Source organism: Ranitomeya imitator, chromosome 5 (assembly GCF_032444005.1).
Source record: "Ranitomeya imitator isolate aRanImi1 chromosome 5, aRanImi1.pri, whole genome shotgun sequence".
In the NCBI taxonomy this organism is placed as follows: domain Eukaryota; kingdom Metazoa; phylum Chordata; class Amphibia; order Anura; family Dendrobatidae; genus Ranitomeya; species Ranitomeya imitator.
In genome coordinates this window covers 582,274,273-582,295,251 of record NC_091286.1, presented here as the reverse complement: position 1 = coordinate 582,295,251, position 20,979 = coordinate 582,274,273, and the positions used below count along the sequence as shown (strand labels likewise).

The 20,979-nt window shown below is 47.0% G+C and overlaps 1 protein-coding gene across 1 annotated transcript in view; it reads left to right on the top strand.

Annotated features, from left to right (window-relative positions):
• The window catches only part of LOC138638521 (galactose-3-O-sulfotransferase 4-like), an 85,653-nt gene that overhangs the window by 39,639 nt on the left and 25,035 nt on the right, over positions 1-20,979 (top strand). The window contains exon 4 of the mRNA XM_069727893.1: positions 19,745-19,901. Within this exon, the coding sequence (XP_069583994.1) occupies positions 19,745-19,759 (15 nt within the window). The 3' untranslated portion in view covers positions 19,760-19,901. The remainder of the gene's footprint in view (positions 1-19,744; positions 19,902-20,979) is intronic.

The window sequence follows — 20,979 nt, the reverse complement described above, 5'->3', positions numbered from 1 at the left end:
AGAGCCTGAGCACATGACCCTCGATCTCCAACGGGAGATCTTGCCCTGGGCATGCTCAGTGTGTGCAGACAAGGACTTAGTCCCAGAGAAGTCTGCTCGCTGCTGACCAGCACTGGCTTTAATGGCAGAAGCTGAAGAAGCAGCAGTAACTCTCTGTACAGAGTGAGACTGGATTGGTTGTGCTGCTGCTGCTCCTGATGTTGATGGTGGGGCATCTTCTTGTCCTGGTGCTGCTGGAGCTGGATGGACAGATGACGAGGATCCTGGAGGGATGGAGCATGACGGCTCAGAAGATGGCCCAGCAACCTCTTCTCCTTCCCCAACTGGGTCTATGACCACCTCGGAATCCGACCCTGTCTCCCTCTCAGTGAGGTTAGACTGTGTTCTGTAATGAAAGTATTTTTTTAAATGTTTAAATATAATATAAAAAAAACATATGTTGAAAATGTGTTGTGAGGTTTGTACTTACGGTCTGAGATCCATGCTGGGATTTAAGACGGTCAAACGGTCAAAATATATGTATTTTTCTTTTTTTTGGACGTGCACCTGCCCCACTCCTGTCATGCTGCTGCCTCTCCCTCCTATACTGATCGCGCATGCTCCGCCATCTTGTCATCACATCACCCACTGAAACAAAATACAATAAACAAATTGATTACCCCATTATGCACAGTGGTCACACAAGGTGTAATTGACTACACAGATTTTAGTGTAGCATAGGAATATGCATTTGTGGAATACATTTATTAGTAATTGTGATCAAAAATACAATTTGTATGTAAGGCCACAAGGACAGAGTCCGCTACCCTCTATCCCAGAATGTAATTTTGCTGGTTAACACTGTAATGGACATCTGTAAAAACCATTTATTTAATCCGTTTATCATGTACAGCACCATGTACATACTGGTGTTTTTTAAATTCATTTCTGAACTAATTAACAATTTCATGTAGAATACTTCAAAGGAGTTAGGTACTGCTGTTTCACAAGAAAAATAAATTACAAGCATGAGTGTAATTACTTATTTGGCTTTGTGCCTCACGTGGCTGCTGCTCAAAATGTGGGAATAGGGACCCACATACACTCCTCCATGCTGCCTCTTTTTGGACCCTGTTGGCATAGTTGGGATCTCTCTGGTCTCAAATTACCGGCCTTTCTTGCACCAAAATTATAAGCATGTCCATATTTATAATGGTAGCCATGCTGATTCTCACTCCGTGGAGGCGTGCAGCAGACTTCCGGGTTCACTGTCTGGCTTTTTCAGCTAATTAGCATGTCTCACCTTTGAGGCCTTTGGACATTTCCGGACATCTGCCAGAGTGTAGCGTATTTCTCGCAAGTCACACGCATGGTCCGTATACATTCCGTATTTTGCGGGCCCCCATAGACTTTCATTGGCTATTTTTTGCGCAATACGCTGACAAACGCAGCATGCTGCGATTTTGTACGGCCGTAGAAAGCCGTATAATACGTATGCGTAATATACGGCTGATAGGACCTGACTCATTGAGAATCATTGGGCCGTGTTTAATGCGTGTTTTACGGACGTATTTTATGCGCTCATACGTCCGTAAAACTCGCTAGTGTGACGCCGGCCGGAAGGTGATATCATGCTCAGAGGCAATAGAATTTCCTTTATCAGATAAGGCACTCACATGCAACATATTCCAAATCCAGACCAGGATGGGGAGCTCAGGAACTGGATTCAGGGGAGCTTCCCACAAATATGGATATATGTCCTGGTCTGGAGGAGGAGTTGGACAGTCTGAGAGAGACACTGAGGAGAAAGGAAGCCTGGAGCAGAGGGGCCGTGCATGCACAAGAAAGTGATGCAGCCCTTGGAAAGAAAGAGAGTTGGATAGAGATTGCCAGAGAGGAGCTTGTCTGGGAACATCAGCTTAGGAGGAGCTGGTAAGAAAGGAGTGCAGCTGAGCAGACGCGGGAGTCTGCAGCTCCTGGCAGAAAGTGGAAGAGAATAGTGAGAACAGTCAGTGGGTCATGCAGCAGAAGTGTGAGCTGCAGCTCCAGGAGAGAAGGATAACCCTAGGGGTTGAATGTAGTGAGAATCAGCATGGACCTCACAAAAGAGCGCAAGGAGAAAAGGCTCATGGACCTCAGCTGGGAAGGAGATTCTCCCATTGCTTCTGAGCGCAGGACACCTGTACATGGGACCTTGAACTGTGGACTACTACCAACAGTAAACCAGGTAAAGACTATACCACTCTATGTCCTCCACTTATTCGTCGGCATACAACACCCTTGCCACACACCTTGGAAGCCCTGGGGACCCTGCTTCACCTGTAGGAAGCGTCACCATCATTGCTGCAACAATATACCCAGAGGACCGCTTTAAAGCAGCGTCGGTCCCTCTATTGACCGAATACCACATGTGGCATCATGACAGACTTTATCACAATTCCCCTTAAAAGACCTTTCCCCTTTAATTGGATGCCCCGGGCCATGGACTGGGTCGCAGCCACCATGACATCCCCTTTAAGTCCAGACCCGGTGCCGAGTACCCCACGGACCAGGCGGGTGCTTCACACGCACTTCTTGAAAAAATAACAAAAATTAAGGATTGATGGAAAAAATTTTCAATAGTTATCAAAATCCACATATGAAGCTGTGGGATTCACTTCTGGGAAAACTTCTGTGGTATCAAGATGTGTTGTTTATCGAACAGAATAATGGACAGTAGTGATGAGCGAACGTGCTCGCCACTACTCGGTACTCGCCCAAGTATCACTGTGCTCGGTGTACTCGGCGAGCACCGAGTATTTCTGGGATTATTCAGCGGGAGCTCGGGTCTCCGCCCTGCAATTCTGGCGCTATAAATGACAATGCAGGGATTGGCTGCCATGCAGTGTGATGCCACAAGTCTTTAGAAATACCCTGGTTTAGGGAAAGAGGGGAAAAAAAAAAAAGACAAGTGCGGCGCTTCCTCTGAGCGTAATACGTTTTTACCAACAAATTAAAAACATTTCTTTTATTTGTAGTTATGCTCACCTTCTATCGGTAAGAAATGCACGTTGAGATTCTCAAGGAATCAATTCTTTAGGCAACTCTTCTTCGTATGTTGTATAATCCAATAAGGTGTGCAGCTCACTTTGGAGAACTATGTGTTGATCCTGCTTCAGATCCACATAGGTGGTGATTTCAAAGGGAGTTTTTTCCCTTTGAAAGTGTAATGCCACAGCCATCTTTGTTGTGGTATTACAGTGATTGGCTGGTTGCACAGCGTCATCAGGTTTATAAGACTATAAAGGCACAGATGATTGGCCTCGGGGACACCAAAACATCCAACACCGCGGAGACACCATCACGTGTTTCTCAACGCAGTGATTCCAGAACACTGCCCCCATCAGCTGTCTGTGGATGGATACCATGCTTGGCATAGGTGGCTTTCCTTCATAGGATGCTGCCCTTCCCGTGGTTGTTCCTTCCTGGGGAAAGGCCTGGCTATTCACTGCTTGCGTCGAGAAACATGTGATGGTGTCTCCACAGCTTCTTTACATGCATCTGCATATTTCCCATAAGGGATGGGGGCAGTGTTCTGGAATCACTGCGTTGAGAAACACGTGATGGTGTCTCCGCGGTGTTGGATGTTTTGGTCTCCCCGAGGCCAATCATCTGTGCCTTTATAGCCTTTTTACTAGGCACTGCTCCTAATAGCCAGATTCCTACTCCACACTGATGAGGGGCAAAAACCCCGAAACAGCTGTCTGTGGATGGATACCATGCTTGGCATAGGTGGCTTTCCTTCATAGGATGCTGCCCTTCCCATTGTTGTTCCTTCCCGGGGAAAGGCCTGGCTATTCACTGCTTGCGTCGAGAAACACGTGATGGTGTCTCCGCAGCTTCTTTACATGCATCAGTTTTATAAGAGACCTGACATCGCCCTGCTCGCCGCATTATGGTCCGGACTTAGGTAGTGAAGGGAGAGCTGCTACCGAGATAGGGTCAGAATCGTCCTTTTAATTGTTAGTGAGGGTCTGCTAGTGTGCAGTCTACAAATCCTGAGAAGCCAACAGTCCTATTTAGAGCTAATTCTGGGGTCCTGATATTGCAGCGCTTGGTAGGCAGGGGAGTCTATGTGCACATATCCACATCAGTGCAAGGCCTGCAGGCACTGTATGTGCGTACATAGATCTCACTGCATACCTCCAAAAGCTTCATAACTGCCTGCTGCTTCTTATTTTCTATATACCTAGCTGCAGTTATCCGTGGCAATTTTTTTTTCTGCCTATACCTGCTCATTTTATTCTAAAGGAATCCATAGCCCTCTTTTTACTACATTTATTTGCTTGGTCACGCTGCAGACTACAGCCAGACTACAGCCAGGTCATTGTAATAGAAGAGCGTGCAAATCTTAGAATTTTTTTTTTTGTCCCAGGCATCAGATGTGAGTGCGCCAAAAAATCTGTCCTTTTTTTGGTGCTGTCTAATATTTTGTAGTGTCTTACAACATTTTGGGACACCATTTTGCTTCCCCAAAAATCTGTAGCCGGCCCAAAAATATTTAGCTACAGTTCTTAGATTTATCACTGTGAGGCCGGCGTCACACTAGCGAGTTTTACGGACGTATGAGAGGCGCAGAAAATACGGATTGCATACGGTACAATGATTCTCTATGGCCCAGCTCCTATCTGCCGTATTTTACGTATCCGTATTATACGGTCTTGTACGGCCGTAGAAAATCGCAGCATGCTGCGTTTGTCAGCGTATTGCGAAAAAAATGGGGGTGAGAAAAATTCGGATTACACACGGACCAGCAGTTTGACCTACTAGAAATACGCCAGACATCTCCAGGTGCCAGGAAATGTGCCAAGCCCTCAATCAGGAAGCTCAGACATGCTAATTAGCTGAAAAAGCCAGACTGACATCCCGGAAGTCTGGCGCTCGCCTCCACGGAGTTGCAAGCAGCATGGCATCCATCATTAATGTGAATATGCTCCTCATCCTGGTCCAAGAAAGGCCTGAAATCTGGGACCAGCGGGATCCAAATTACTCCAACCCGAGACAGGAAAGAGGCAGCTTGGAGGACCATCTGTGGGATCCTATTCCCAGATTATGACCAGCGCACACGTGCGGAGCAGACACAACTTTGTAAGTACACTCATGTTCCGACATTAATTAACCTTGAAAAAATGCTTTACCTACTTGATTTCATGCAGATTTTTTGGGGCTTAGTCTGTGTTTTTTTTTTTAATTTTGTCGGAAAACAAAGATGCTGAACATGAGAAAGGGTTTACATACTTACATAATATAGATGTTGCGTTGGGTACTAGGGTTGAGCGAAACGGGTCGAACATTTTCAAAAGTCGCCGACTTTTGGCTAAGTCGGGGTTTCATGAAACCCGATCCGACCCCTGTGCGGGGTCGGCCATGCGGTACGCGACTTTCGCGCCAAAGTCGCGTTTCAATGACGCGAAAAGCGCCATTTCTCAGCCAATGAAGGTAAACGCAGAGTGTGGGCAGCGTGATGACATAGGTCCTGGTCCCCACCATCTTAGAGAAGGGCATTGCAGTGATTGGCTTGCTGTCTGCGACGTCACAGGGGCTATAAAGAGGCGTTCCCGCCGACCGCCATCTTACTGCTGCTGATCTGAGCTTAGGGAGAGGTTGCTGCCGCTTTGTCAGAAGCAGGGATAGCGTTAGGCAGGGTCCATTAACCACAAAACCGCTTGTGCTGCAGCGATTTGCACTGTCCAACACCACCCTCGGTGTGCAGGGACAGTGGAAGTTTTTTTTTTTTTTTTCCCCTCAGCGCTGTAGCTCATTGGGCTGCCCTAGAAGGCTCCCTGATAGCTGCATTGCTGTGTGTACGCCGCTGTGCAAACCAACTGCTTTTTTCAAAGCACAAATCCTCTTGTTCCTTCCTTTCTGCACAGCTATCTTTTTTGTTTGTCCACACTTTTTATTTCATTTGTGCATCAGTCCACTCCTTATTGCTGCCTGCCATACCTGGCTGAGATTACTGCAGGCAGGGAGATAGTAGCTGCCTGCCATACCTGGCTGAGATTACTGCAGGCAGGGAGATAGTAATTGTAGGACATTCCCTGTTTTTTTTTTTTTTTTTGGTGGGAGATTAAGATTGGCAATTTGGCATTTCTGCTAGAGTGCCATCCCTGTGTGTGCCATCTCTCTCACATAGTGGGCCATAGAAAGCCTTTTCATTTTTCTGTATTTTTTTTTTGTGGGGTGTATAAATTCTCCCTGATAAAAATACAGTGGGAGATTAATATTGGCCTTTGGGCTTGTGTGCCAGTCCTGAGTGTGCCATCTCTCTCACAAATAGTGGGCCATAGAAAGCCTATTTTATTTTTTTTTGGGTTTTATAAAATCTCCCTGAAAAAAAGGGAGATTAATATTGGCCTCTGGGCTTGTGTGCCAGTCCTGAGCGTGCCATCTGTGCCAGCCCTGAGCGTGCCATCTCTCTCACAAATAGTGGGCCATAGAAAGCCTATTTAATTTTTTTTTTTGGTTTTATAAATTCTCCCTGAAAAAAAGGGAGATTAATATTGGCCTCTGGGCTTGTGTGCCAGTTGTGAGCGTGCCATCTGTGCCAGTACTGAGCGTGCCATCTCTCTCACAAATAGTGGGCCATAGAAAGCCTATTTAATTTTTTTTTTGGTTTTATAAATTTTCCCTGAAAAAAGGGAGATTAATATTGGCCTCTGGGCTTGTGTGCCAGTTGTGAGCGTGCCATCTGTGCCAGCCCTGAGCGTGCCATCTCTCTCACAAATAGTGGGCCATAGAAAGCCTATTTAATTTTTTTTTTTGGTTTTATAAATTCTCCCTGAAAAAAAGGGAGATTAATATTGGCCTCTGGGGTTGTGTGCCAGTTGTGAGCGTGCCATCTGTGCCAGTCCTGAGCGTGCCATCTCTCTCACAAATAGTGGGCCATAGAAAGCCTATTTAATTTTTTTTTTGGTTTTATAAATTTTCCCTGAAAAAAGGGAGATTAATATTGGCCTCTGGGCTTGTGTGCCAGTTGTGAGCGTGCCATCTGTGCCAGTCCTGAGCGTGCCATCTCTCTCACAAATAGTGGGCCATAGAAAGCCTATTTAATTTTTTTTTTGGTTTTATAAATTTTCCCTGAAAAAAGGGAGATTAATATTGGCCTCTGGGCTTGTGTGCCAGTTGTGAGCGTGCCATCTGTGCCAGTCCTGAGCGTGCCATCTCTCTCACAAATAGTGGGCCATAGAAAGCCTATTTAAATATTTTTTTGGTTTTATAAATTCTCCCAGAAAAAAAGGGAGATTAATATTGGCCTCTGGGCTTCTGTGCCAGTCCTGAGCGTGCCATCTGTGCCAGTCCTGAGCGTCCCATCTCTCTCACAAATAGTGGGCCATAGAAAGCCTATTTTTTTTTTTTTTTGGGTTTTAGAAATTCTCCCTGAAAAAAAAAGGGAGATTAATATTGCCCTTTGGGCTTGTGTGCCAGTACTAAGCGTGCCATCTCTCTCTCTCTCTCTCAGTCAGTGGGCCATAGAACGCCTATTTTTGGTTTTATTTGTTTTCTAAATTCTCCCTGAAAAAATCATTTTATTTTATTTGGTTTCTAAATTCTTCCTGATAAAATCATATTTTTTTTATTATTTTTTTTTCTAAAGTCTCCCTGAAAAAAAACAAAAAAAAAAAAAACAGTGGGAGATTAATATTGGCCTTTCTGCTTGTGTGCCAGTCTTGACTCCTGGGTGCGTCATCTCTCAGTCAGTGGGCCATAGAACGCCTATTTTTGGTTTTATTTGTTTTATAAATTCTCCCTGAAAAAATCATTTTATTTTATTTGGTTTCTAAATTCTTCCTGATAAAATCATATTTTTTTTATTATTTTTTTTTCTAAAGTCTCCCTGAAAGAAAAAAAAAAAAAACAACCAAAAAAAACAGTGGGAGATTAATATTGGCCTTTCTGCTTGTGTGCCAGTCTTGACTCCTGGGTGTGCCATCTCTCTCTCTCTCTCTCTCTCTCTCCCTCTCTCTCCAATTGTGGTCCATAGAAAGCCTATATTTTTTTTCCTTGATTTGGGTTCCAAAATCTACCAGAGAAAATAACTACATCAATCATTGGTAGAAAAATATTGGCCTCTGGGCTTGTGTGCCACTCCTGACTCCTGTGTGCGTCATCTCTCAGTCAGTGGGCCATAGAACGCCTATTTTTGTTTTTGTTTTATAAATTCTCCCTGAAAAAATCATTTTATTTTATTTGGTTTCTAAATTCTTCCTGATAAAATCATATTTTTTTTATTATTTTTTTTTCTAAAGTCTCCCTGAAAAAAAACAAAAAAAAAAAAACAAAAAAAACAGTGGGAGATTAATATTGGCCTTTCTGCTTGTGTGCCAGTCTTGACTCCTGGGTGTGCCATCTCTCTCTCTCTCTCTCTCTCTCTCTCTCCAATTGTGGTCCATAGAAAGCCTATATTTTTTTTCCTTGATTTGGGTTCCAAAATCTACCAGAGAAAATAACTACATCAATCATTGGTAGAAAAATATTGGCCTCTGGGCTTGTGTGCCACTCCTGACTCCTGTGTGCGTCATCTCTCAGTCAGTGGGCCATAGAATGCCTATTTTTGTTTTTATTTGTTTTATAAATTCTCCCTGAAAAAATAATTTTATTTTATTTGGTTTCTAAATTCTTCCTGATAAAATCATATTTTTTTTATTATTTTTTTTTCTAAAGTCTCCCTGAAAAAAAAAAAAAAAAAAATGGGAGATTAATATTGGCCTTTCTGCTTGTGTGCCAGTCTTGACTCCTGGGTGTGCCATCTCTCTCTCTCTCTCTCTCTCTCTCTCTCTCTCTCCAATTGTGGTCCATAGAAAGCCTATATTTTTTTTCCTTGATTTGGGTTCCAAAATCTACCAGAGAAAATAACTCCATCAATCATTGGTAGAAAAATATTGGCCTCTGGGCTTGTGTGCCACTCCTGATTCCTGTGTGCGTCATCTCTCACTCAGTGGCCCATAGAAAGCATATAGTTTGTTACATTTGTTTTCTAAATTCTCCCTGCAAAAATCTATTTTTTTTTTTTTTGGGGGGTTTCTAAAGTGTTCCTGAAAAAAATAAAAATAAAAAAAAAATAATAGTGTGACATTAATATTAACATTTGTGCTTCAGTGACAGTCCTGCGTGTGGGGCATCTCTCTAATTTGCAGCCACCAAAAAAAGAGTGTGTAACATTGGGCCTGATTTTCGCTGTGGTCTCACCAACCTGTAAAGGGGTAGCTAAATCATACTGAAGTTATAGCTCACCGTGTAAGTTGTGTGACTGCAACAAATAACGTTAGTTTGGTTACGTTTTTAAAACAATGAGGAAGTCTAGTGGAAGAGGTCGTGGCCGGGGGCGTTCATTGTCAGCTGGTAATGAGGGTAGTGGTAGTGGTGGAGCATCAGGTGGTCGTGGGGAAAAAAATATTGCACGTAAGTCTGGAGCTGTGGAGCCAGGTTCGTCGTCCGGCTACACAAGGCCTCGAACGCTCCCTTTTCTGGGATTAGGAAAACCGCTTTTAAAGCCGGAGCAGCAAGAGCAAGTTTTGGCTTATCTTGCTGACTCAGCCTCTAGCTCTTTTGCCTCCTCTCGTGAAACTGGTAAAAGTAAAAGCAGCGCGTCGTTAGTGGATGTTCACGGTCAGGGACAAGTCACTTCCTTGTCCTCTTCAGCAAAAACAACAACAGAGAAGAATGCAGCAGGCGACACAACGGGTTACTCCATGGAGCTCTTTACACATACCGTCCCTGGCTTAGAAAGTGAAGCAGTTAACAGTCCATGCCCATTACAAGTTGAATCTGACATGGAGTGCACTGACGCACAGCCACAGCCAGACTACTATGCTGGTCCTTTGACTCAGACCACAACATTGCCCTCGCAGGGTGCTGATCAAGAATCAGACCCTGATGAGACTATGTTGCCCCATCACGAACGCTATACCACCGAACGACACGGTGACACAGACGAAGTTGCGCAGGAGGTACAAGAAGAGTTATTAGATGACCCAGTTCTTGACCCCGATTGGCAGCCATTGGGGGAACAGGGTGCAGGCGGCAGCAGTTCTGAAGCAGAGGAGGAGGAGGGGCCGCAGCAGGCATCAACATCGCCACAGGTTCCATCTGCCGGGCCCGTATCTTGCCCAAAACGCGTGGCAAAGCCAAAACCTGGTGGAGGACAGCGTGGCCATCCGGTTAAAGCTCAGTCTGCAATGCCTGAAAAGGTATCCGATGCTAGAAAGAGTGCAGTCTGGCATTTTTTTAAACAACATCCAATTGATCAGCGCAAAGTCATCTGTCAAAAATGTTCTACTTCCTTAAGCAGAGGTCAGAATCTGAAAAGTCTCAATACTAGTTGCATGCATAGACATTTAACCACCATGCATTTGAAAGCTTGGACTAACTACCAAACGTCCCTTAAGGTTGTTGCACCCTCGGCCAATGAAGCTAGTCATCAACGCAACATCCCTTCCGGCAGTGTAGGACCACCATTTAGCGCACCACCTGCTGTATCTGTGCAGGTATCTTTGCCAGGCCAAAGCAGTCAGGGTCAGGGAATCACCAGTTTCGTAGTAGGAAACACTGCATCTAGGGCACCGGCGGCAACAATACCATCTCCCACCGTCTCTCAGTCTGCCATGTCCACCGGCACCCCCGCTAGTTCCACGATCTCCAGCTCTCCAGTCCAGCTCACCCTACATGAGACTATGGTTAGAAAAAGGAAATACTTAGCCTCGCATCCGCGTACACAGGGTTTGAACGCCCACATAGCTAGACTAATCTCGTTAGAGATGATGCCCTACCGGTTAGTTGAAAGCGAAGCTTTCAAAGACCTGATGGACTACGCTGTACCACGCTACGAGCTACCCAGTCGACACTTTTTTTCCAGAAAAGCCATCCCAGCCCTCCACCAGCATGTTAAAGAGCGCATCGTCCATGCACTCAGGCAATCTGTGAGCACAAAGGTGCACCTGACAACAGATGCATGGACCAGTAGGCATGGCCAGGGACGTTACGTGTCCATCACGGCACACTGGGTAAATGTGGTGGATTCAGGGTCCACAGGGGACAGCAAGTTTGGGACAGTTCTGCCTAGCCCACGGTCTAGTAAACAGTTGTCTGTAGCCGTTCGCACCCCCTCCTCCTCCTCCTCCTCCTCGTCCTCCTGCAGAAGCAAGAGCTCGTCCACAGACCGCAGTCGCACAAACACTCCATCCGCACCTGCCACTGTTGCACACCAGGTCTCCCATTATGGGGCAGCTACTGGCAAACGTCAGCAGGCTGTATTGGCTATGAAGTGTTTGGGCGACAATAGACACACCGCGGAAGTTCTGTCCGAGTTCTTGCAGCAAGAAACGCAGTCGTGGCTGGGCACTGTAGATCTTGAGGCAGGCAAGGTAGTGAGTGATAACGGAAGGAATTTCATGGCTGCCATCTCCCTTTCCCAACTGAAACACATTCCTTGCCTGGCTCACACCTTAAACCTGGTGGTGCAGTGCTTCCTGAAAAGTTATCCGGGGTTATCCGACCTGCTCCTCAAAGTGCGTGGACTTTGCGCACATATCCGCCGTTCGCCTGTACACTCCAGCCGTATGCAGACCTATCAGCGTTCTTTGAACCTTCCCCAGCATCGCCTAATCATAGACGTTGCAACAAGGTGGAACTCAACACTGCACATGCTTCAGAGACTGTGCGAACAGAGGCGGGCTGTTATGTTTTTGTGGGAGGATACACATACACGGGCAGGCAGTAGGATGGCAGACATGGAGTTGTCAGGTGTGCAGTGGTCGAAGATTCAAGACATGTGTCAAGTCCTTCAGTGTTTTGAGGAATGCACACGGCTGGTTAGTGCAGACAACGCCATAATAAGCATGAGCATCCCCCTAATGCGTCTGCTGATGCAAAGTTTGACGCACATAAAGGATCAGGCGTCTGCACCAGAGGAAGAGGAAAGCCTTGATGACAGTCAGCGATTGTCTGGTCAGGGCAGTGTACATGACGAGGTACCGGGCGAAGAGGAGGTGGAGGATGAGGAGGATGATGGGGATGAGTATATTTTTAATGAGGAAGCTTTCCCGGGGGCACGGGAAATTGGTGGCGTGGCAAGGTCGGGTTCTGGTTTTTTGAGGGACACAAGTGACGTAGATTTGCCTGCAACTGCCCCTCAACCAAGCACAACCGCAGATTTGACAACGGGAACTTTGGCCCACATGGCGGATTATGCCTTGCGTATCCTCAAAAGGGACACACGCATTACAAAAATGATGAACGATGACGATTACTGGTTGGCCTGCCTCCTTGATCCTCGCTATAAAGGCAAATTGCAAAATATTATGCCACATGAGAACTTGGAACTAATATTAGCAACAAAACAATCAACTCTTGTTGACCGTTTGCTTCTGGCATTCCCTGCACACAGCGCCCGTGATCGTTCTCACACGAGCTCCAGGGGCCAGCAGACCAGAGGTGTTAGAGGGGCAGAAATCAGAAGTGGCGTTGGCCAGAGGGGTTTTCTGACCAGGTTGTGGAGTGATTTTTCTATGACCGCAGACAGGACAGGTACTGCAGCATCAATTCAAAGTGACAGGAGACAACATTTGTCCAGTATGGTTACAAACTATTTTTCATCCCTTATCGACGTTCTCCCTCAACCGTCATTCCCATTTGATTACTGGGCATCCAAATTAGACACCTGGCCAGAATTGGCAGAATATGCATTGCAGGAGCTTGCTTGCCCGGCAGCTAGTGTCCTATCAGAAAGAGTATTCAGAGCTGCAGGTTCAATACTAACAGAAAAAAGGACTCGTCTGGCTACCCAAAATGTAGATGATCTAACCTTCATTAAAATGAACCACAACTGGATTTCAAAATCTTTTGCCCCACCCTGCCCGGCTGACACCTAGCTTTCCTATGAAAAGGTCTTGCCTGTGGACTATTCTGAATGACTTTTCCAATCTCGTAATTTTCTTCACCTGATTGTCCAGCATACGACATGTTTCCACCTCACGAAATGGCCAAACTCCCCACACGGGGCCGTGCTATCGCCACTTTGCGCTTGGACCCTTGAGAGTGCTGTTTGTCTGAAGAGGTGGGTGTGGCCGCTTTTGGTCGACGGCACTGCCACTGGGTCCCTCATAGTACAATAAAGTGTCTCTGGCGGTGGTGGTGCGCACCCAACGTCAGACACACCGTTGTAATATGAGGGGCCCTGTGCCTGTACCGCCGGCCACAAGACAGTTCCCCCCCCCAGCTCAAACAGTGCTCTACCACTAGCAAAATTATCTCTCACAGCTTCACCAATGTGTAGTCTAGGCGCTGACATCCTTCAATGCCTGGCACTGACAATACCATTGTTTTGACATTTTTGTTATGTTAGGCCTTCGAAGCCTGTCTGCGGTCCCTTCTTTCTACAACTACTACACTGACCAGGCCACTGCTGGCCGTGTTACCCTGGAACCAATTTAAAAGTGCCTACAGTCAGCCCAATTTTGTTATGTTAGGCCTTCGAAGACTGTCTGCCGTCACTCCTTCCACTAGACTTCCACTGACCATACACTGCTGCCCATGTACCCCTGGAACCAATTTAAAAGTGCCTACAGCCAGCCCAATTTTGTTATGTTAGGCCTTCGAAGCCTGTCTGCGGTCACTCCTTCCACTAGACTTCCACTGACCAGACCACTGCTGCCCGTGTACCCCTGCAACCAATTTAAAAGTGCCTACAGCCAGCCCAAGTTTGTTATGTTAGGCCTTTGAAGCCTGTCTGCGGTCACTCCTTCCACTAGACTTCCACTGACCAGACCACTGCTGCCCGTGTACCCCTGGAACCAATTTAAAAGTGCCTACAGCCAGCCCAAGTTTGTTATGTTAGGCCTTCGAAGCCTGTCTGCGGTCACTCCTTCCACTAGACTTCCACAGACCAGACCACTGCTGCCCGTGTACCCCTGGAACCAATTTAAAAGTGCCTACAGCCAGCCCAAGTTTGTTATGTTAGGCCTTGGAAGCCTGTCTGCGGTCACTCCTTCCACTAGACTTCCACTGACCAGACCACTGCTGCCCGTGTACCCCTGGAACCAATTTAAAAGTGCCTACAGCCAGCCCAAGTTTGTTATGTTAGGCCTTCGAAGCCTGTCTGCGGTCACTCCTTCCACTAGACTTCCACAGACCAGACCACTGCTGCCCGTGTACCCCTGGAACCAATTTAAAAGTGCCTACAGCCAGCCCAAGTTTGTAATGTTAGGCCTTGGAAGCCTGTCTGCGGTCACTCCTTCCACTAGACTTCCACTGACCAGACCACTGCTGCCCGTGTACCCCTGGAACCAATTTAAAAGTGCCTACAGCCAGCCCAAGTTTGTTATGTTAGGCCTTCGAAGCCTGTCTGCGGTCACTCCTTCCACTAGACTTCCACAGACCAGACCACTGCTGCCCGTGTACCCCTGGAACCAATTTAAAAGTGCCTACAGCCAGCCCAAGTTTGTAATGTTAGGCCTTGGAAGCCTGTCTGCGGTCACTCCTTCCACTAGACTTCCACTGACCAGACCACTGCTGCCCGTGTACCCCTGGAACCAATTTAAAAGTGCCTACAGCCAGCCCAAGTTTGTTATGTTAGGCCTTCGAAGCCTGTCTGCGGTCACTCCTTCCACTAGACTTCCACAGACCAGACCACTGCTGCCCGTGTACCCCTGGAACCAATTTAAAAGTGCCTACAGCCAGCCCAAGTTTGTAATGTTAGGCCTTGGAAGCCTGTCTGCGGTCACTCCTTCCACTAGACTTCCACTGACCAGACCACTGCTGCCCGTGTACCCCTGGAACCAATTTAAAAGTGCCTACAGCCAGCCCAAGTTTGTTATGTTAGGCCTTCGAAGCCTGTCTGCGGTCACTCCTTCCACTAGACTTCCACAGACCAGACCACTGCTGCCCGTGTACCCCTGGAACCAATTTAAAAGTGCCTACAGCCAGCCCAAGTTTGTAATGTTAGGCCTTGGAAGCCTGTCTGCGGTCACTCCTTCCACTAGACTTCCACTGACCAGACCACTGCTGCCCGTGTACCCCTGGAACCAATTTAAAAGTGCCTACAGCCAGCCCAAGTTTGTTATGTTAGGCCTTCGAAGCCTGTCTGCGGTCACTCCTTCCACTAGACTTCCACAGACCAGACCACTGCTGCCCGTGTACCCCTGGAACCAATTTAAAAGTGCCTACAGCCAGCCCAAGTTTGTTATGTTAGGCCTTGGAAGCCTGTCTGCGGTCACTCCTTCCACTAGACTTCCACTGACCAGACCACTGCTGCCCGTGTACCCCTGGAACCAATTTAAAAGTGCCTACAGCCAGCCCAAGTTTGTTATGTTAGGCCTTCGAAGCCTGTCTGCGGTCACTCCTTCCACTAGACTTCCACAGACCAGACCACTGCTGCCCGTGTACCCCTGGAACCAATTTAAAAGTGCCTACAGCCAGCCCAAGTTTGTAATGTTAGGCCTTGGAAGCCTGTCTGCGGTCACTCCTTCCACTAGACTTCCACTGACCAGACCACTGCTGCCCGTGTACCCCTGGAACCAATTTAAAAGTGCCTACAGCCAGCCCAAGTTTGTTATGTTAGGCCTTCGAAGCCTGTCTGCGGTCACTCCTTCCACTAGACTTCCACAGACCAGACCACTGCTGCCCGTGTACCCCTGGAACCAATTTAAAAGTGCCTACAGCCAGCCCAAGTTTGTTATGTTAGGCCTTGGAAGCCTGTCTGCGGTCACTCCTTCCACTAGACTTCCACTGACCAGACCACTGCTGCCCGTGTACCCCTGGAACCAATTTAAAAGTGCCTACAGCCAGCCCAAGTTTGTTATGTTAGGCCTTCGAAGCCTGTCTGCGGTCACTCCTTCCACTAGACTTCCACAGACCAGACCACTGCTGCCCGTGTACCCCTGGAACCAATTTAAAAGTGCCTACAGCCAGCCCAAGTTTGTTATGTTAGGCCTTGGAAGCCTGTCTGCGGTCACTCCTTCCACTAGACTTCCACTGACCAGACCACTGCTGCCCGTGTACCCCTGGAACCAATTTAAAAGTGCCTACAGCCAGCCCAAGTTTGTTATGTTAGGCCTTGGAAGCCTGTCTGCGGTCACTCCTTCCACTAGACTTCCACTGACCATACACTGCTGCCCATGTACCCCTGGAACAAATTTAAAAGTGCCTACAGCCAGCCCAAGTTTGTTATGTTAGGCCTTTGAAGCCTGTCTGCGTCCCGTTCTTTCAACTACAACTACACTGACCAGGCCACTGATGGCCGTGTTCCCCTGGAACCAATTTTAACTTGCCTACAGCCAGCCCTATGTTATTATGTTAGGCCTTCGAAGCCTGTCTGCGTCCCGTTCTTTCAACTACAACTACACTGACCAGGCCACTGATGGCCGTGTTCCCCTGGAACCAATTTTAACTTGCCTACAGCCAGCCCAATGTTAGGCCTTTGATGCCTGTCTGCCGTCACTCCTTCCACTAGGCCTCCACTGACCTGTCTATTGCTGCCCGTGTACCCCTTGAACCAACCTAATAAAATATTTAAAAAATTAATTTGATTATAAAAAATAAGATCGTGTTGAGATCTCAAATGCAGACATTTTAACAATCAAAACAAACACACAACAAATATCTGGAACTGTACTACAAAGGTCCAACAGCTACAATTTCTTTCTCCTGCAAGAAGTTAACTGAAAGTTTTTTGGAGTTGTTAACACAGATATGGCATCCACCGAGTGTTGTCCTGTCGCGTCTCCTTTAAATTATTTCCAATAAGATGTTAAACTATTAATTTAATAAAATCAATAATTAAAAAAATAATTGAGTAAGTCAAAAGCACATTGCAAATAAACATTAATTACAAATCAAGAAGCATGGCGCGTCCGAGGGTGAGTAGATACCGAATAAGAATATAATCACCCTCGGACGCGCAATGCTTATTTACAACAGCCTTCCTTCCTAAGAATCAGCCCTTTCGTGGTGTAGAGAGAGGTTGTGTTACACTCCAAGGTGTTCCCCAGGTTGCCTTTCATGAGCTTCGATCTTCCGGCTCTCGTTTAGTAGTTGGTGGAAACTACGCTGCATTAGGCCTACAAATTTGGTATGGGGTGTAGAGACAGGTTGTGTTACACTCCAAGGTTTTCACCAGGTTGCCTTTCCTGAGCTTCGATCTTCATGCTCTCGTTTAGTAGTTGTAGAAAAGTACGCTGCATTAGGCCTACAAAATGGGTATGGGGTGGAGAGAGATGGTGTGTTACACTCCAAGGTGTTCCCCAGGTTGCCTTTCCTGAGCTTCGATCTTCATGCTCTCGTTTAGTAGGTGTCGGAAAGTAGGCTGCATTAGGCCTAAAAAATGGGGAATGGGGTGGAGAGAGATGGTGTGTTACACTCCAAGGTGTTCCCCAGGTTTCCTTGCCATTGCTTCGGTCTTCCGACTCTCGTTTAGTAGTTGTAGAAAAGTACACTGCATTAGGCCTAAAAAATGGGTATGGGGTGGAGAGAGATGGTGTGTTACACTCCAAGGTGTTCCCCAGGTTGCCTTTCCTGAGCTTCGATCTTCATGCTCTCGTTTAGTAGGTGTCGGAAAGTAGGCTGCATTAGGCCTACAAATTGGGTATGGGGTGGAGAGAGATGGTGTGTTACACTCCAAGGTGTTCCCCAGGTTTCCTTGCCATTGCTTCGGTCTTCCGACTCTCGTTTAGTAGTTGTAGAAAAGTACACAGCATTAGGCCTACAAAATGGGTATGGGGTGGAGAGAGATGGTGTGTTACACTCCAAGGTGTTCCCCAGGTTGCCTTTCCTGAGCTTCGATCTTCATGCTCTCGTTTAGTAGGTGTCGGAAAGTAGGCTGCATTAGGCCTAAAAAATGGGGAATGGGGTGGAGAGAGATGGTGTGTTACACTCCAAGGTGTTCCCCAGGTTTCCTTGCCATTACTTCGGTCTTCCGACTCTCGTTTAGTAGTTGTAGAAAAGTACACTGCATTAGGCCTAAAAAATGGGTATGGGGTGGAGAGAGATGGTGTGTTACACTCCAAGGTGTTCCCCAGGTTGCCTTTCCTGAACTTCGATCTTCATGCTCTCGTTTAGTAGGTGTCGGAAAGTAGGCTGCATTAGGCCTACAAATTGGGTATGGGGTGGAGAGAGATGGTGTGTTACACTCCAAGGTGTTCCCCAGGTTTCCTTGCCATTGCTTCGGTCTTCCGACTCTCGTTTAGTAGTTGTAGAAAAGTACACAGCATTAGGCCTACAAAATGGGTATGGGGTGGAGAGAGATGGTGTGTTACACTCCAAGGTGTTCCCCAGGTTGCCTTTCCTGAGCTTCTATCTTCAGGCTCTCATTAAATTGTGGTTAAATGGAACAACTGCATTTGGCGTACTAGTTGGTTTGGGGCCTACTATCGGTGTCTGCCACTCCTTGCTGTTCTCCTGGTTTCCTGTCCTGAAATTCCATTTTCAGCCTCTCGTTAAGTAGTTGTTAATGTTAGACTGCATTTGGCCTACTAGTTGGGTTGGGGCCTACTATCGGTGTCTGCCACTCCTTGCTGTTCTCCTCCACTGAACAAAGCTGTGCCGCCTGTTTACTACGGTTGCCAATTTTGAACTGCATTTCGACTACCTACTGATTTGGGCCTACTCTCTGTGTCAGCCTCTCATTCCAGTTGTCCTCCACTGCAATGCTCCCTGGTTATTCCTGTGTTACCAATTTTGAACTGCATTTAGCCCACTTTCTTCTTTGGGCCTATATCTGTGTTTCCACTTCATCGTGCCCATTGCCCAGCCAGTGATAGATGAGTCTGCTGGTACATTGACCCATAACGCAACATTCCCCGTGCACGCTACACAACAACATTGTGACCCTGCTGAAAGTCAGGTTGCTCTTCCCGCATACCATACCACCTTACACGGGGACAAAGAGGAAGGTGCAGATGAAAGTGCAGGTTCCTTCATCAGGTGGGGGGAGGAATACTAGTTGGCGACGTCACTGGCACAGGGCCTCTCATAGTACGCAAAAGTGTTGCTGCCGGTGGGAGGCGCCCCCGCCGTGCAAACACACCGCTGTACTTTGAGGGGCCCTGTGCCAGTGCCAATGCCAACGAGTGGGCCCCCCCTGCTTGCTCAGGTTCACAGCACTTGCAAAGTTGAAATACTTACCTCTCCCTGCTCCACTGCCGTGACGTGGTCCAGATTTCCTGGGCCCACTAATTACTTGAACCAGCCCTACCCCCCACAACTTTAGCCAAATGACCCCCAATTTCAAATGCCTTCCAATTATTATAAGGTAAATTACGCTTGACAAGCTTCATTAAGAAGAATGGATGGTTTTGACATTAAAATGGGTACTCTAGGTGTTTTCCTGGCCGCCACTCACTGCCGACTATGCTGCCCCATTGACTTGCATTGGGTTTCGTGTTTCGGTCGATCCCGACTTTACGTCATAATCGGCCGATTTCACTCGACCCGACTTTGGACATAGTCGGGTTTCGCAAAGCCCGGCTCGACTCTAAAAAGGTCAAGGTCGCTCAACTCTATTGGGTGCTATTTTTGTTAATGCCAGACTGGTACAGAGGGGAGTGGACCCTGTCCTTGTGTTGTTTCATTTTATTGCATATAATGTTTTTGCGGTTTTAAGCAATTTAAACTTTAGCAAATTCATTTAAGAAGGCATTTTATTAGCATCGTTAAAATATGATCAATCAATGCCAACTGTTTTAAGCAATGTGCAGAATGAGCTTATAGAATATTTGTTACCATGTCATTGCAGTGGAAGATGTTATGACACGATGGCACAGCATCAGGGACCAATATCGGCGGGAAAGGCAACAGCGGGCAAGAAGTGGGTCAGCAGCTCCACCCAAAAAGCGAAAGTACATATACTACGATTGACTTTCCTTTTTGGATCCCAGTATGGATCTAAGACCGTAAGTAAAAACATCACAACTAGTGTTGAGCATTCCGATACCGCAAGTATCGGGTATCAGCCGATATTTGCGGTATCGGAATTCCGATACCGAATTCCGATATTTCCCGCATATCGGATACCGGAATCGGAAGTTCCCAGAATTCAAACTGCACGCAGCAGCCAATGAGGAATGAATGGAAGTGTGGGCACATCCTGTTTAGCATGGTGGGCATGTAACTACTGGCAAGGCTGTGATTGGCTGCTGAAATGATGTCACTATGCACTATAAAAAACGCTGCCGCCATTTGCGCTCACTCTGCTGTGATTTCAGTTAGGGACAGGACGCTGTGTTCTAACTGAGGGCCAGTTGAGATAGCGAATTGCTTCATTGCGCTTTTCCCAGGCTAATTTAGCAAATGCTGTGTGTTCACCTTGCTCTTGCCTTGCAGCACTGTTTTAACAGCGTTCTGCAAGGTCTCTCTCAGTGTGTGTGTGTGTGCAGCTCACTCTGTAGTCTGTGTGCAGCCATATACCCGGTTGTATTCAGCTCAGGGGGGGTTCACACTGCCTCATACTGTGCTATCCATTGTCCTTTTTTGCTCATAGTGCAGCCTTCTGCACATTTTTTCTAAAATTTCCTATTAGTGTCTTTCCACCCATCTCTAGCTAAATTGTGGAAAAACACTACATAGGATAACCTATAGGAGGGTTTTTGGGCCTTGCAGCGCCGTTTACGGCTGTCTGCATGGTCTCCGTGTGAGCGCAGCTCGCCCTGTAGTCTGTGTGCAGCCACAGCCGGTTGTATTCAGCTCAGGGTGCGTCACTGCCTCATACCGTTAAAGAACTTTTCCTTTTTTTCAAATAGTGCAGCCTGATGCAAAATTTTTTCTAAAATTTCCTATTAGTGTCTTTCCACCCGTCTCCAGCTAAATTGTGGAAAAACACTACATAGGATAACCTAGAGGAGGGTTTTTGGGCCTTGCGGCGCCGTTTACGGCTGTCTGCACGGTCTCCGTGTGAGCGCAGCTCGCCCTGTAGTCTGTGTGCAGCCACAGCCGGTTGTATTCAGCTCAGGGTGTGTCACTGCCTCATACCAT